General features: G+C 40.8%; 1 protein-coding gene across 1 annotated transcript in view; it reads left to right on the top strand.

The window, feature by feature from the left end:
* Positions 1 to 17124, top strand: part of Tbx15 (T-box transcription factor 15) — a 108413-nt gene that overhangs the window by 70366 nt on the left and 20923 nt on the right. The window contains exon 6 of the mRNA XM_046458295.2: positions 8240 to 8304. Within this exon, the coding sequence (XP_046314251.1) occupies positions 8240 to 8304 (65 nt within the window). The remainder of the gene's footprint in view (positions 1 to 8239; positions 8305 to 17124) is intronic.

Genomic DNA, 17124 nt, shown 5'->3' on the forward strand with positions numbered 1-17124 from the left:
TCTGTCCTCATGTCCTATTGATGAATTCATGATGTGCTGACATTCAAAATAGATGAGTCAAACTCAACTCTGCTCATTTTGAGATCAAGATAACAGCTTTCGCCTGTTCAACAAGCCCCAGTCCCTGGATAAATCAACAAGCACGATTGTTTAACATTCCCTTTGGCTGCGTAGATATGATTTAATATAATACATTGCCTTCTAATAAAAAAAATAACCACAGGTTTTTCCCTCAGGAAAACTGAGGCCTGTATCCTATAGGTTGGAGCCATTACCTAACAGTAAATTTCAGACTTGTACTAAAGACCTGGGGAGCAGCAATTGTTCTCTTTTGTGAGCTGAATTCACCGATTGCTGTGTTTTTATTCCCTTTGACATTATAGAATGTTTACTTGGCCCATTTCTTTTCAAGGGAAGGGTTAGGAGGTCTATTGAGAGTGAAGAGAATGAAAGCCAGCGGTAGGTCCTCAGTGTCCGCAGGAACTTGTTTGGAGGAACTCAGGGAAGGAAGGACAGTAGAAGGAATGGAACTGAAATAACTGAAATGTCTCCAACCTTCCTAAGGAAAAGCTGTATCTTGTTCCAGAGACGGCAACGTACTAGACAGCAATTGGAGACCTGGGCTTTGTTCCTGAAATTTTCACTAGCTCTCTATGTCATTCTGAGCAAGTTATATAACTGTCTCTCTCTCTAGTCTTCCAATTCTTCTAGAATAAGGAGTTGGCCTATGATTTCCAAAGTCCCTGATAACTCTGGAATTCTAATTTCTTCTTTTTTTCTGCATGATTTTTAATGAGGATCAGAAGCAATTTGCAACCCTCAAACTGAGGCCAAAACACGTGTTTTTCAAATGTCAAAAATTATTAGATTTCTGAAAACATTCATGTTTCTAAACATTCATGTCTATAAACAATTTAAGAAATTCCTCCAATATTCTGGATCAATACATTCTTAGCAACTCTTCATTTGAAGAGGTAGGAACATCCTGTTTTGCTTCTGGTAAAAATGTTCCCAATTCTTCTATTCATTTTTGACCCTTCCAATCCTTCCTGTCATTAAAGTCTGTGTTTTGGATGACTTCCTATTTGTCTCTCAGGTGGGAAACCTGACTTTCCATGTGCAATCTGCCTCTAGACTCTGCTTCTACTGACAGAATATTTTCTTTTTTATTTTTTTTCCTAATCTCATTGTTTCTGCCCTTATCTGGCCCTGCACTCCTCATACCTTTGGCTCCCAACATTGCTTCCAATCAGGTCGCCTGGACTGCAAGCAGAATGTCTCCAGATCCATTCCATACATCATTGCTAGATGGATCTTGCTAAAGCACAGCACTGATTGCATCATTTATCTCTGAAAAATTGTCCATGACCCCTTAGGGCCTGGGCAGTAAAGTCCAGGATCTCAAGTCTTTTCAAGAATGTCCTCTGTACCTAGTCATAAACTTAATTTCTAGGTTCATTTCCATTTCTTTCATCACTTATCTGTAGGAGTGCAGTAGTTTGATTTTTACTGTTGAACGTTGTAGCTGCTTTGCTTCTTCTCCATGCAGTTTTCTCTTCCAGGCATGTTCTTCCCCCTCATCTTTATCTATCTGGATTCCTTCTGCTCTGGAAGTTTGTTGAAAATGCCATCCCCTGCAACCTCTACTCTTTTCAGCTTCCCATGAGCTCTGCCTCCTTAGAACTGCTGGGGCACTGTCCTCTCTCATGGCCCCTTATCACATTACAGTGTTAGTATGAAAACCTTAGTATATGTGTGTCCAATCTTCCTCTCAATTTTGACCTTTTGAAGATGAATGTACCTTTTCCGAAAAATATGGTGTGTGATATGGTAGAGAATACTAATTGGGAGTTTAGAGAGTTGCATTTCTAGACCCAACTCTGCAGCTGATGGACAGTACAGTACAGCCTTTGACAAAGCACTCTACCTTGAGATTCTCATTCACAAATTGATGGTTTGGTCTGAATCAGTGTCTGTCTATGGAGAAGTTTTTTATGGTACCCTGAAAAATGAGAAAAATAAAGCCAATATAGAGACTTTTTATAGATGTAAATACTCAATTTAATAGGACTAATCATTATTCTGTTTTCTGATATAGAATGTCATCTGTTTTATGAAATAGCAGGACAGTAGAGAGATGTTAATTTCTTTATATGGTAGAACAAAAAAATTGGGATATAAATGTTGAAACCTCAAATGTTGGGGAGAGATTAGAATTGGCCTGTGAAGTTCTAAAGCCCAGAACTATAAATTAAGATGAAGGATTCTGGCATGTCCATAATTCTAAGATACTTGCATCTGTCCCAGAGCACATGGCACTGATACATGCTTTGCAAATGACTGTATACCTGAGTGAATGATTAGCTAACATGCCACAACTTCTTCTTTGGATACGAAGTGTGAATGAAGTGTTCTGATTTTCATGGCTATTTTATGCTTTTCCATCCTATCTTCATAGCCTTGCTGCCTAACTTGTAGATCCCAGGGTTTCTAGAATTCTGAAGTTGTTATTTACTATTATTTGCTCTCATGATGCCAACTCAATAAGTCTGCGGAAGGGGGAAAGGTATACCATGTCCAGAATCTCACTGTGAAGAGTAGGTTGGTAGAGTGGGAATAAAGGTGACTTAATACCCTCTGCTTTTTCTTGGAAGACACGGATACTGTGTGTCCTTGTGGATTCAGTGGGGAATTTCCATTGCAGTCTTTGTCTTCTCTATGGGAAAAGACTGTTCAACGTTCATTTTTTCCTTTTCCCAAACAGGAAACTAGATTTCAAAAAGACGTAGCCCCGTTTTCCCCAGGTTATAGTCTTATTTCTTGATGAGAATTGGCTACATGAACCAGATTGGAATTCTGAAACCACCGCCAGGTTTGTGGAAGCAGATCCTATAGGATTTCTGAGTCACTCATTATATCCTGTACTCTAGAGCCAGTTTTGCTTTACCTTTCCAATTAAATCAATGCAGATTTTTTTTTTTCGTATAAGCTAAGGTTTTTTTTTTTTATTATTATTTTTTTTCCCTCTGATGGAAAACCGTTCAAGCAGTATGGGAAAAAAATAAGAAAAACTCAGAGATTGCTAATAAGGAAAGGCCCTTTTAGCCTCAGTTCTGTAAAATCATATGCAGGTTATTCAAGGTGCACTTTCTTTGGAGACTGTGCTGTTTAAGTCTGCTCTGTACACTGTGAGAGAAACCTTATTTATTAACTGCTTCTATGTTTCTATGTAAAAAAGACAGTGACAATGATTAAAATTAATGGTAGCAAGTCAGCACCCGCCCCCACTTTGCACCAGTCTTCAATAACTCAGAAGAAACAAATCAGTATGAAAGTTTATGAAAAGAAAATCAGTGGGGGGAAATAAAACCCTGCTTCACAGCCTCTCTATCTTATGTCTTCTCTTTATCACTGGACCACGTCTGGACACTACAGCTGTAGAATAGTGTTAGCTGCATGGGGGTTGATAGACCTTGTTCTGATTGGAAGGACATTGAAGATTTCTATCTGTAATGCCTGTAGTGAAAGGAAGTAAAACTAAGGGAGTTGTTAGGTCTAGACTCTCTAAATCTTGTCATGGCTTCAAGACTGCTGATCCCTGGTTCCCACTTAGTCATTCATTCACTCAGTATTTATTGAACAAATATCTATTGAGGAACAGTATGTGCCATAGTAGGTTCTGCTTAATAAATTGGAATCTAAAATAGATATGGGTCCTACTTTCAGTTCAAAGGAGAGAGAGTGAGTAAATATGTAAATTAAAAAAAGAAGTATATGATTACCAATTGGGTCAAGAGCAAAGATGGAATTAGAGAAGGTGCACTTAAGCTGGGTGTGGTGGTGCATACCTGTAATCTCAGCAACTCAGGAGGTTGAGACAGGAGGGTTGAAGATTTGAGCCACAGATTCGAGGCCAACCTTAACAAATTAGTGAGGCCCTAAGTAACTTAGTGAGATCCTGTCTCAAAATAAAAAAATAAAAAAGATTGGGGATGTGGCTTAGTGGCTAGGCATCCCTGGATTCAATCCCTAGTACCAAAAAGAAAAAAAAAAGTTGCACTTAAAAAGTTAAAAAGATGAACAGGTATCCTATTTTGGAGGCGGATGATTGGAAGCCATCTCTTGGGACATGTTTAGATTGAGACTTAGAGCCCCGAGTCAGTTATGTGAAAAGTAGAGTGCACGGATAGTGCAAGGACGAATGCCTGATGCAGGGAAAGAGCTCAGCACATTTCAGTGCTGAGAGCAGCTCACTTTGGCTGGAGCCTTTGGACCAAGGCATAGGAATGGGGTGGTGTTGGAGAGTGGGCTGGAGGCAGCCTCTATAAGGAGCTTGCACTGAATTCTGCACAGTGGTTGGCCCCGAGAGAATGTCATGATCCAGGTATGCATTAGCAGAGATCACCTGGGCTGCTTCGTAGAGAAGAGATTGGACACAACAGGAGGGGAAGAAAGGAGATCAGTTTTGAGGTCATTCAGAGTAGTTCAGTCAAGAGATGATAAGTACAGGAAAGTACAGATAAGACAGTCATATTTGGGTCTGATTGTTAAGTGTAATTGTGAAGTAGGATTAAAAATTAACTAGTCAAATGTGCTCTCTTTCTGGGTGTAGAAAAATATATAGAACATATGTAGCTATATAAAATAATACATATGTATACATACATGTATACATTTCTATAGCTGCTTCTTATAAAAATCCCTGGATCATATATTAGGGTAAGGGACAGTGTAACTTTATACTTCTTCTTTGGGTCAGTATCTCTTCGTGTAACTTGAGTCATTTTGGGTGTGTTTAATTTTTGTTATTTTGCCCCTTCTCTGCTGTATTCCGTGACCTCTAATTGTATGGTGCATTCACAGGCTAGAGGTAACAGATTTTTGTATCATTTTCATGGTTGCTTTGGTCCCTGTGCTATTCACTAGGTTCACTGTCCTCCGCTGTGGGGTATCTGGTCTGATCTTCCTTGGTTCCCTGATGCCGATAAGTTCTGCTGCTAAGAGATTGCTGAGATTGAACCTTGTATTCTTGCCTTGGTCAGGGCCTCATGGGTCTCCCTTGCTAGCTCAGCCTCACCTCAGGTCTTACCCAGGCCCTCTGTTTGACTGCTATTGAGGCCGTAGCACATCTGTGTCAGGGCCAGCCACCCCTAAGTGTATATGGAGGTCACTCTGCCAGTTTCCTAAGTCTCTTGGAGTTGAGAGCTAAGGCACATGACGTCTAACTGCTTGCTTTCCCCTTTCTGTCTTCTTTTATCTCATACTCCACTATGGTATGGGAAGGGAGGATTTTATTTTATTTTTTTGGTCCTAGGGATTGAACCCAGGACCTCAAACACACTAGGCTAGCATTCTACCATTGAGTATATTTCCAGCCCTTTTTATTATAATATTTTAAATTTTGAGACAGAGTCTTGCTTAGTTGCCCAAGCTGGCCTTGAACTTGTGATCTTCCTGCCTTAACTTCATCAGTACCTGAGATTACAGGCATTCACCACTGCACCCAGTTCAGAGGGAAAGGATTTTTTAACTTCCTTTTCTACCTGATAAGAATTCATCTTTTATTATATCCTTGCTTTCCACGGGACAGCAAGCCTTACGGCTCAGCTGTCATTTGCATCTTTCTGTACTGTGGAAGACACTCAGCAGATCTGAATCAACTGGGCTGCCTCTTGATCTGGGAATCATGGGACGAAACTAAGGATTATTGAGGTTAAGAATACATTGATTTAGTTCTCCAAAACACGTCCCCTGTTTCCCTTTGTACACATAGCCAAAGTCTTCAGCACCAGCATTAACTGGGATCATAATTTGGTTTATATAACTAAAATTGGTCTCTTCTGCTGGTTGAGTAATCTGAATGCTTGAGCATTAAAGTAGTAAAGGCTTTTCATGCTGTGACCTCAAGCGAGCTTCTAGAGCTTTCTCTTTCGTCCCGTAGCCAAGGCTCTGGTTAAATGGGACACGTCGGTGTTTCTTGACTATGTGCACTTCTTTCCCACTTTGACACTCTGACTGGTATTTGGCCTTTCTTATGAAATGCTTCCCCTGTCTCTTTTTCATCTTCTTGCATTTTTTTTTTTTTGTTAAAATCCTATGCATTTTTTCAGGGCCTGGTTCATCTACTGTCTCTCAATGAGACTTCAGTGCCCTTCAACTTGGTGTGATTGTGACTTCCTCTGAGCTGTCAGGGCGCTTTGCTTCATTGGGAACCTGATGGACTTCTGTTTTATATTGTCTCTATTTGCATACATGCCTGCTCTTTTCTTGTCCATGGGGAAAGGGATGACACACATCCCTATACTAACTGTGCATCACTCTGTCACCTGTTTCCTATCACCCTTAGTACACAAAAGACCCTTGATGATAAATAATGAGCGACACAACTCTGCTCCCCATAAAACTCTCTAAATCTCACATTAAAAGCTTTGAAACAAGGACAGAAGTGTTATGTTCCCCAACATTTGATGGTATTTGTCTATTAAATTTCCACGCAGACCCCTTGGCCTGGGCTCCAGCGAGCTGTGGGAATTAGGTTTTCAACCATTTCTCGCCGCCCCATGAAATAAGAATGTCGTTTTATTTACAGGGTCTGCGGAGGCCCCCAAAACGTGGCAGCACAATCATATATCAGAAACCCCTATCATAAATGAGTTGGACAGAATAAGCCAACTTGAAAGAGAAAATAAAATATTATAACCCCAACTTGAAAAGAAAATATGGTGTGTGGTTTATTGCTGTGGATTATGGAAGGAAGAAAGAACTGATTTTAAGTCAAACACAGAAAAGCAGTGACACTCTTTAAACTCAATACAGTATTCACATGGCAGACACTGGACTTTAGAAAGCCAAACCTTCAGGCTCCTGCTCTGGTCTATAAAATAGATGTAAAATTGCTTTGGCTACATTATTAGTGCTACGTTATTAGTGTGCCGTTCTAGAAGCAAGGAACGCTGAGGGAGAAAAATAACCTTGAAGGCAGCATGGTTCTTTCAAGTCAGAGTCTGTTCCTCAGAATCTCACATTGCATTTGAAAGACTTTTAAAGGCTGTGGCTTTGGGAAATTCCGCTCTGACAAAGTGAGCTGGAAGAGGGACCAGGAGAGAGTCACAGCACAGAAGATAAGTGTCGTGGTCTTAAGTGATAAGTTCTGCAGTTTTCAGAAAAGTGAAGATGGTCTTAGATAATGAGATTTTCTTCTTTCTAGAATTACCTTGCATTGAGAGTGCCTTCCTGTCTCTCCACAGCTTCCTAAGCTCCCACCCCTATGGCTTGAATGTAGTAAGACATTAACATCTGGTTCAGACACAAAGGTTTCAAAATGCCTCCTATGGCCGAGGCTGAAAGTAAAAAACACTAGGGTGCATATGGAATATGTTGGTCAGGCTTGTTCTAGTCAAGAGGCAGGAGGGTGATATATGCAATCATGGCAGGGGTTGTTGGAACTAAGAAGGGTGCACTGGGGCATAAACTAGGCGGCCCTAGGGCCTGTCCAACCTAGGTGATGCAAGTGGATGTGCCAGCTTGGCTCAGCCTAAGCAGCTTCTCTCTTTCTTCTGATTTGCTTATGAGTCTTGAAGACTTGCTGAGATGAGCTGCGTCCTGCCCCACTCAAACATTTACAGATTTCTCCTTTGCAGTAAAAGCCTAGCATAAGTCTAACCACTGTTTTTTTTTTTTTTTTTTTTTTTTTTTTTTTTTTTGTTTGTTTGTTTTACATGAACATTTCAGGTCATTAAATGAACAATTCCTGGTGGTGAGAAAAGCACAACTTAAGGGAAATGGGAACTGTAGTAGTCTATCATTTGTATCTTCCAGGCTGAGGTCGATCATCTGGTGGTCTGATTCATTCATTATTTAGTCACTTGCACGACATTCATTCAACATGCATTTTGAAAGTGCCTCTGTATGTCAGGTATCATAGACCTGACCATTGCCCAGTTTTTCCTTTCAAGGTCTATCTAGGCAAGTGATTTATCACCATTTTGGGGCAAGGAAGGTGAGTAGGAGAGAGTTTACAGTCACATACTGGGCAAACCTTGGATTTGAGAGAAACTAGTCACACATCTGCATGCCAGGCCCAAGTCCTATATCAAACTTCAATTTAAATCTCAAACTAAAAAGAAACTAAATAAAAGCAACAGCTGTTATTAATATAATTTTTTTTTGTTAATTTTCTGGGAGTAGCACAAAAAGAAATCACTTAATTTCAAAACAATTCATATCTGTTTGTTTTCAGATCACCAGATTAAAAATTGACAGAAACCCTTTTGCTAAAGGATTCAGAGATTCTGGGAGAAACAGGTAAGAAAAACTGGGAAGAGACTCAGTGATGTTCTTTTTCTGTATGACACAACTTTCCCCATACCTCCCTGGGGGCTAATGGCTCCTGATGGTTTGAAGATGCCGGGGTGCCCCCCGCCCCGCCCCTGCAAAGAGAAGTTGACAGCTGACCCAAGGACGGAAAAATCTGCCCCCTATAGGCGCATCTCCAAATTCACTGTGGACACCATCCCCATCACCAGATTCAATCTCTCATGCTGTCCTCTTCCCAATCATATTTGGTAATTCAGTTTCTTAAAACAGGGTATATGGTAATTGATTATCAAAAAGTTCCTACTTTTTTTCTCTGGTAAGTATCTATAAGTGTCTATAGCACTTGCAGTGATAGCTCCTACGTTTTGCATGATCAGGAAACGAGGAGTTGTGGACAAATAAAAAATTACAGAAAATTACTACCTTTATGAGCTAACATTTATAAAACTATATTAATCATTGTACTCTAAGAAATAGTCACAAAATACATAACTGTTTCCTGCTTTAGAATGAAGAGTTTCTTTGGAAGCAACAACATTAACATAAATTTTAGTAAAGGCACCTCTTCATACACAGGGCAGTGTTGTATTTAGAAAATACTACCATAGTTCTTTGTTTTTGTTTTTAATAAACACATGTTGAATTCTCAGTACTTTGGGGAAATTTCAAAAATGGAAGCTAAGCAAATCTTAAAAACCCACTTCAAACTGAGACCAGTAGAATGCTACTTGATTGTAAAACTCAAGACTCTTAGCATTTTCCTTTAAAAAATACATTTACAACATATGAATGTTTACTTATTCATTTTAATCTATAATATGCATAAATTCAAGCTTTAAGAAGTTCCATTCCACAACTGTGGGATGGGATTGTTAACCAACAATTTTCAAGAAATGTTTATTCTTTTAAGACAGTGTGGGAAGAGAATGTAAAACTCTAGCACAACAAAAGGGATTTATCCCACAAATCATATACATTTGGGGGGTGGGTGGTAACGTCGTCCTCCTGTTTGTAAAGGAACAAGCTGTTCTTCCAGTTCAAGAACAGAACCCTGAATTCCCTGGTTTTCTCCTTCTAGTCCCGCTATGCCCCTGGCATTTTATCACCGGTGGCAATTACCTGCATTTAGAAGGTGGAATAAAATACCAAGTGATATTTTTGGCATCGTGTCAGGGTGGGGTGGAGAAGAGAGGTTCTAAAACATGGCCTTGCTTGATGTCCTGCCCTGTCAGTGTGACTAGGTTGTTATCTGGTGACACTCCTAGGCATTGCTGACGTTCGTAGTACTCCTGTTGAAACTGGACTTAAGAGACTGCTTTTTTCCTGACTGCTCATTCTTCTTTCTTCTCTCTAAATTCTTCCTATCGTACTTTTCCTATGCAAAGTTAAGATTAGTTAGCCATGGAAAATAAGGAGAGAGCTGAAATGGCTAAGGAAGCCACATCTATGTAAGGTTATTCCATTAGAAAATTCCATCTGATTTAGACAACACCATATCAGCAAATGTGACATGTATGTCTCTCATAGTGCGTAGGCTTTGCAACAACTCTTTAATGGTCAGACGTCTTTCATAATTTGCTGGCATTTCTTTACATCTGGATGACAGATTGTCAGAAGTTATCTTTGGTATTCTCTCTGCCAGAGTTCTTGGATAAACCAGAAACTTATATTTAGAACACTTTATGAAATATGTAGCTCATTATATAGTCATGCACCGCATAATGACGTTTTTAGTCAAGGACAGATTGCTCATACGATAGGCTATACCACATAAGGTAGGTGGGTGGTAGGCTACACCATCCTGGTTTGTGTAAGGACACTATAATGTTCACACAAGTACTAAATTGCCTAAGGGTGCATTCCTCAGAATGCGCTCCTGTCAGCAATGCACGACTATATTATAGCTCAGATTTATGTTAAAAATCAGTCATGGTGATCATTTCCTTTACAAAATGATTTATGCAAGCACTTCTTACCAAACTCTCATATATTCAAAACACATTTAGATTTCTGTAAAATTTTATTTACCTCAAAATTCTTAAGGTCACATTCTTTGAATAGAGAATCCACTTAAACTTCCAGTTTTCTGATAACAACATCCAGTAATATGTTCTAGGTCAAGTGATTCATTAGTGGTAGACACACTAGAACTCAGGCCTGTGGGCCTCCAGCCAAATGCTTTCCTGTTTCAGGAGCTTTCATTTAAAACAATACGAAGGCCTCTATTTTCAAAGGTAAGCCATTGAAGAGTGAATACCTATTGTTTCCATTCTTTCCTCTTCCTCCCCACTAGCTTAGATTCTATGTCCAGGTCACCAAAGGCTATTTCCTGTGGCCTCTTTTCCGAGGCTCTGCAGTCTGGGCTCACTGAAGACCTAGATAGTGATGAGGAGGTAAAAAAATACAGAAGCTGGGCTTTCATAGAAGGTTCTAGACCTGCCTGGATGGTGATTCTTGGGGGTAGGACATTCATGATTGATGGGCCTCATGTGGCCAGGGCATTTATAATCTTCAGCTGGGACTCCATGAATGGATTTCAAGTGAATTGAATTTCTGTGAATTCTAAGATATGGCATGTAAAACTGTGTGTGGATGAGCAGATACACATTTTTCTGGTGGAGAATTCTATAGTTTCCTTCAGATTTTCAGGAAGGACCATCTCCAAAGTTAAGAATTTCTGCTCTATACACACTCTCTGTCTCCAGTCTCCAAGCCAAACCTACCTGACGTTAGTTATTCAGCTATTTCTCTTTCATTCCTTCTGTATCTCCAGTAGCGTTTAATATTTATTTTCTTCTTGGCACTTAGAAAATTGTTTTTTGTTTTTTCTTTGTCATTTTCTTCCATTAGAGTCCTTGTTTTTCAGAGTATTCGGCCACTTTTTCTAAGGTTGGTTGATTCCTAAAGCTAATATTTTCCTATTAATGTTCACCTTACCCTTGAAAATTGCCCTCTAAATATACCTTGATGATTGTTTTTTGTCTATATTGTGTAGGTATCAAGAAATATATATATGTCAGTTGTTGGCCAGTGTTAAGAGAAATATAAATCAGTTAAGAGGTAGGATGGGCATGGGAGCCGCTTCTGTAGGGCAGCCAGTGATAGTCTCTGTGACAGAGTGTTATGACTGATGCTCGGGAAGTATCCAGGTATGTACCTAATTCCAGGTAGAGAAAATAGCAACTGCAGAGACAGGCATATGCTAGGTGTGTTTGCATGACCTAGAGGAGACTCTGTGGCTAGAGCATATGGGTCCCTGCTCAAGAACATGTCTGAGCAGCATGGAAACAGGAGGTACAAAGGTATAATGAAGTAGGCCGTGTTGACCAGCATTAGACCTGTGCACCAGGAAACAGCCACACTTCCACCTGGAGAATAAGACCATTGCATGTTATAGGATTTCCCACTGGCCAGGAGGTACTGATGGCATCTTAGCAAAGTGCTGAAGTCCTTCTGGCTCCTCACTGGGCTAGAAGGGACCTTGACTCATCATTTGCCCTGCTCAGGCAGACAGTTGTTTGTCTGTCCTGCCTAGTGGGCTGTTTTACTGCATGAGGACTCCAGGAAAACAGAATCATGGATCCTCGTGAGCCTAGTTCAGTGCTTCATTTATTTTTTTCTGATAGTGTGAAAAGTTTTCATTATGTCTCATCAAAATCTGAACACTACATAAAAACAATGAAATTCTGTCATTTGTGCAAACGTGGATGGAACTGGTCATTATGTTAAGTGAAATAAGCCAGGCACAGAAAGACAAGTACTGCATGTTCTCACTCATGGGAGCTGAAAGTTGATTTTATACAAACAAAGAATAGAACCCTGGTCACTAGAGGCTGGGAAGGGTAGAGGGGAGCAAGGTTAGAGGCAGGTTGGGTAATGGGTACCAAAATACAGTTACATTAGAAGAGTAAGTTAGAATGTTCTCTAGCACTGTAGTGTGACTAGAGTTCACAAAAATTTAAATATTTTAAAAAGTATTAGAAGAGAGGGGAGAGAAGTTTAAGCTTCCCAATTCAAAGAAATGAAACATGTCTGAGCTGGGGATATAGTTCAGTGGTAGAGCACCTGTCTAGCATGTTTGTGTTTGAGATGCTGGGTGGTTTGATCCCTAGCACTTCCAAAATAAAATAAAAAAAAAGAAACAAAGGAAGGAAGGAAGGAAGGAAGAAAGAAGTGGAAATGGTGTGTGGTGTGTGTTTAAGAAAATGGAAAAGCTAATTGCCCTAAGCAGATTAATTACATACATGTATTAAATTATCACAATATGTACCACATAAAAATCTGTCAATTAAAAAAAAAAAGAAAAAAAGAAAACCCTGCAAGCTACTTTAAATACTATAATAATCACATTAGTTAATTGTGAATTAAAACATATTTTCTGGACCCTTTATTTATGTTTTATCTAATCTTCAAAACAATCTGTGTCTTGCAAATAAGAAAAATGAAGCACAGAGAGATTAAGTAGCTTCCCTACTGTCACACCGTAAAGTTTGGAGCAGGAATTAAAACGAAATCTGCCTGAGTTTGAAGCCTGTGCACTTTGTGCTTTATCATGCTATCAGTTTACACTTGACATTTTATTTTCAATAGATATGGAGAACATAATCCTTCCTTCACAAACCCTTCATTTACTTAAAAACACTTCTCAAGTCACTCAGGATCACCTCTTTCCCAATAAAGCAACTGTATATTCTCAGTCTGTCTCTGAACTGTACCCTAGGACTTCACCTATTACTTGTAGGCTCTGTAAACAAGGATTCCCCGGTGAAGCACGGGAAGCCAGCCTGCCCTTCTCCATCAGGTGAGGCTGTGACAGAATGATGCTGAAGTCAGAAGTCTCACAATGGGGCAAGGATGAATGTTGAAACGTAGAAGCTGTTTTCCTCTTCCAGCACTCCGAGAAGCTAGATTAAAATAAGCTAGAAATTAAAATAAACTTGTTAGGGCAAGTAAAAGGCTTTTGTATTTTCCTCTTGAAAAAAGTTTAAAATTACCTGATAATCACCAGCTGCCCAGTGATTTAATTTGCAATGACTGCTTGCAGGATCTGATGGCAAGAATTCCTAATGCCATTTTGCAGATGGGAAAGATTGATGCGCAAGGATATAGAGAATTGTTTGCAAATCTCCTGGGAACTGTTGGTTCTGTGCCAGCATCAGGACCCAGTTTACCACCTTCCAGCCAGTGCCTCATCTGTTGCCTTTCTTGTGCTAACAGCTATTATAAATCTAAGATCTTCCCCATGCATTTTAGACATCAAGTGACTCATACCAAGGGGCATGGCTTGATGAGTTGCATATAAATGTACCCAAAACATACGGATTACATTTCCTTTAAAAACACATGGGCTTAAAAATTAGGGGGGAAAGTGCTTGGCCAATGTTTTCTGGTTTTGCAGAACACAAAACATTTGTGGAATACTTTGGAGTTACAGGGTTTGCCAAACCTCAAACCAAAACACGTTCAGGTTTGTCGATCTCAATCCATCCCAGCGTGATCCAGAGGCTGGGGAAGGGAGGCGTGTGAGGGGAAAGATGGCAGGATGCAGCCACCCACTGCACTTTCTTCAGATGCCTCGTGAGGGTCTCCTGGGCCTGGAGCCTCTCACACTCAATACCATCAGAGTGTAGCCCGGCTGACAGCTGTGTCCTCTGAAGCACAGAGAAGAGTGTCGAGGGAGCTGTGGCTAAGGACACTAGCTGCCATTCTTGATATTTTAATATAAGGAGGTCTCTAGGGAGAAGTGTCCTGGTTTACAGTCCCTTTCTTCTTCCTCTCCTGGGAACCAGTGACTAATCTAATTGTTTGGGAGGAGGACTCCTCAGAATCTGCTTGTCTGCTGACAGCACGCATCCCAAGCTGTCCTGTTGGGTGGCGAGCCTAGCAGAGGAGGCCGGCAACTGGAGGGGGTCAGCACCTTTCAGGGCAGCTCTGGCCTGCTCACGATCTGCAGGGTCCCCAGACAATTACACCAGCAGTAAAATTGGCATTTTGGGGTTCATTGTGTTAGGTGCCTATGTGCTTCCCAGAAATGATTCTGAACTTGGAGGAAGACAAGAGGGAATATTCACTGGACCGTCCAGAATCCCAGTAGGAGCTCCAGGGAGCACACATGGTCAGCCCAGTGGTGCCACCATCATCAAAGCGTTTCATTGTTCTCTCTGCTTCTTTAGGAAGCTTCAGGCACATGCTTCGGTGTGAGAAGGCCTCCACCCTTCAGGCTGTACTTAGAGTGCTGCTCCCTTCCATGCCACGTAATTATGCCCCTGATGAGAAATCTTCATCAAGAGCCTCTGTGTGTGTCTCTGTGTGTATGAGGATGTGTGTATAAGGATATGTATATGTGTATAAGAAGACGTGTATGTGTATGTGTGGTGTATGTGTGAGAGACAGAGAGAGAGAGGGGGGAGGGAGAGGGAGAGAGAGAGAAGGAGAAAGTGTGGGTTCATGTTGTGAGGATAATAATAATAATAGCTAGTTATTCCTTTTGGAGTAGAGACACTGACAGATTTTGTTTCTAAGAATTTTCTCTTCAATGGGAGGGAGATTGTGTTTATTTGTAAGCTGTTCAACTTCTAGATTTCTCAAAAACTTTTTGTCCTAAATCTGATTTTGAGTAGGGGGTCAACATACGTTCATTTTCATTCAGGTCTCAGGGTGCAATAACCAGAGTTACCTCTGGGAGACCTCTGCTACCAGGAAGAGATGGTAACACCTTCCTAGTTCTGGGTTCAGAAAATAGACTCCTTTAGCTTCAGATTATGTTTTGTCTTATGGTCTGTGTTCCTGGGCTTCATCCCCTGTTGGAATGTAAGCTCTTGGAAGGCTGGGACTGTACCTTTTCAAGTTTATGCTCATAAATTTCTCCCACAGTGCCTTGTGTATAGAATGAAATAATTGTTCATCATTCAAAATAGTGTTGATGAGTGGCAGAGAAATTTAGAACTGGGGACACTAGCTTGAGAAAGCCTTGTCCCAACCAAGAGCAAATTAAGGAGCGCAGCATCTGGGAGCTAGTTTTGGACACCCAATGAGAAGGGAAGATAGAGTGAATCACATAAACATTATCAGTTAGTCTGAAAGGCTAACAGTGATTTTGATTTAAATCTGAGGCTTGGGGGGGCACCCCCTTGCTGAGAACACTAAAGGGAAGGTAGGGGTCAGGAAGCTGAAGAGAAGCAAACCTCTTTGCATGGTCTCACCATTGAGAAACACCCTTGGGAGGGACATCTACCCACAGGGCTGGGGAGCCAGCATTGCTCAGCTAGAGGCAGCAACAACTGCAGAGACCCTGCCTGTTAAAGGGGGAACCAAAGGAGCAGAGGGCAAGAGGACACCGTGGGTCATCTGGACATGTCTGATGTGAGAGCGGTGTCTCTTTCAGGGGTGGCCGCCAAGATTTTACAGAAAACCCAAGTCAGCTTGGGAAATTTTATTTAATTCCCAGGGACTTCCTCCAAAGCAAACACATAAACAGAAAGGAGAGGATCAAAATTATGATCTGTCTGGGGAGCGAGGGGTCCCTATGAACTTACAAGTGCAATGAGTAGGTTCTTCCCTGCCAGTGCCCTTCATCATACCTTTAACCTTGGGTTGTATTTGAACTCCCAGCCTCCATTCCAGCTGTAAGGAGAGCTGTTCCATCTGGCATGTTTGGGTGTTTATGTTGATGTTTGCATGTCTGAGAAGTCACTAATGTTATTTCCATGACAGATCACATGTAGAACGGCCCATCTTTTTTTTTTATTAGTTCATTTTAGTTACACCTATTTTAGGGTTCATTTTGACATAATTGTGCAAACATGTGAGATCTCAATTGATACCCTATGGAATATAATTTGCTCTGATTCAGTCTTCAGTACTTCTTCTTTCCCTCTCCTTCTACGTGCTCCTGTTCCCTTTTCTCTCCTCTACCGATTTTTCTTCTATTTGTAGTATATTTTTTAAAAAATTAGTGCCTGTTGATATTACATGGAGGTGAGATTCACTGTGGTATATTCATATCTATACATAGGAAAGTACGATCGGATTCATAGAATGGCCCATCTATTGCCCAGGAAATTACCACAGCTTTTGGGGAGGGTGTGTTTTCTCTGGAGTCCACTAATGGAGGCCTGAGCAATTGAGTTTCACAACTCAGGAACTGTCAGACAGGAGCCAGGGACAAGTCCTGTCTTGTGGGAGGTTGCTCTATATGGATAAGTAATTTTAATGGGTTGCCCCCCACTGAAGAAACAATAAGGATGAGGTCCAAGAGGAAATCTGAGTGTGAGCTCATTCTCAGAATGTTTCCAGCCAACACTGCTGTTTGCTGGGAACATGGCTGGGGGCAGTCCTTCGTGATGCCTTGAGTCCCAATACATAACATTTCAGGGAATGAGGATCATTCACTGCCTGGAGAGTAGATGTATCTGTTGAAAGTGGATGTTTGGTCAAATTAATACTTAACTCCAGGGAAGGACTTATTCTCTAATGGTGATGGTGAAAATATTGGGGAATAAGGGATTTTTCTAGGATCCTCACTTAAGCAGCTAAGCCTTGGTTATGAAATGAAGAGCCACTGTCATAGGTCCAGCTGCTTCTTCCAACATCCAATAGAAAGAGGAGTGTGACAATGAGGAATTAAAGCACATAATGTTAGCAGAAAGGAAAAGAAGTATATAGGAAAAATTAGCTAGAAAATCCTAGGGCCTGTTCATTTTTGCTTAGATATGAAACCATTTTTCTTGGAGAGGAGGGGGACAAAGGATGCAGGGTGGACCCTAGGTAACATCTGGTAGGGCAGTTGTCTGTTTTAAACAAGTAACT

The sequence above is a fragment of the Marmota monax genome, unplaced genomic scaffold (assembly GCF_021218885.2).
Source record: "Marmota monax isolate L192 unplaced genomic scaffold, Marmota_monax_Labrador192_F-V1.1 WCK01_AAM20220418_F8-fsc00087, whole genome shotgun sequence".
NCBI lineage: Eukaryota > Metazoa > Chordata > Mammalia > Rodentia > Sciuridae > Marmota > Marmota monax.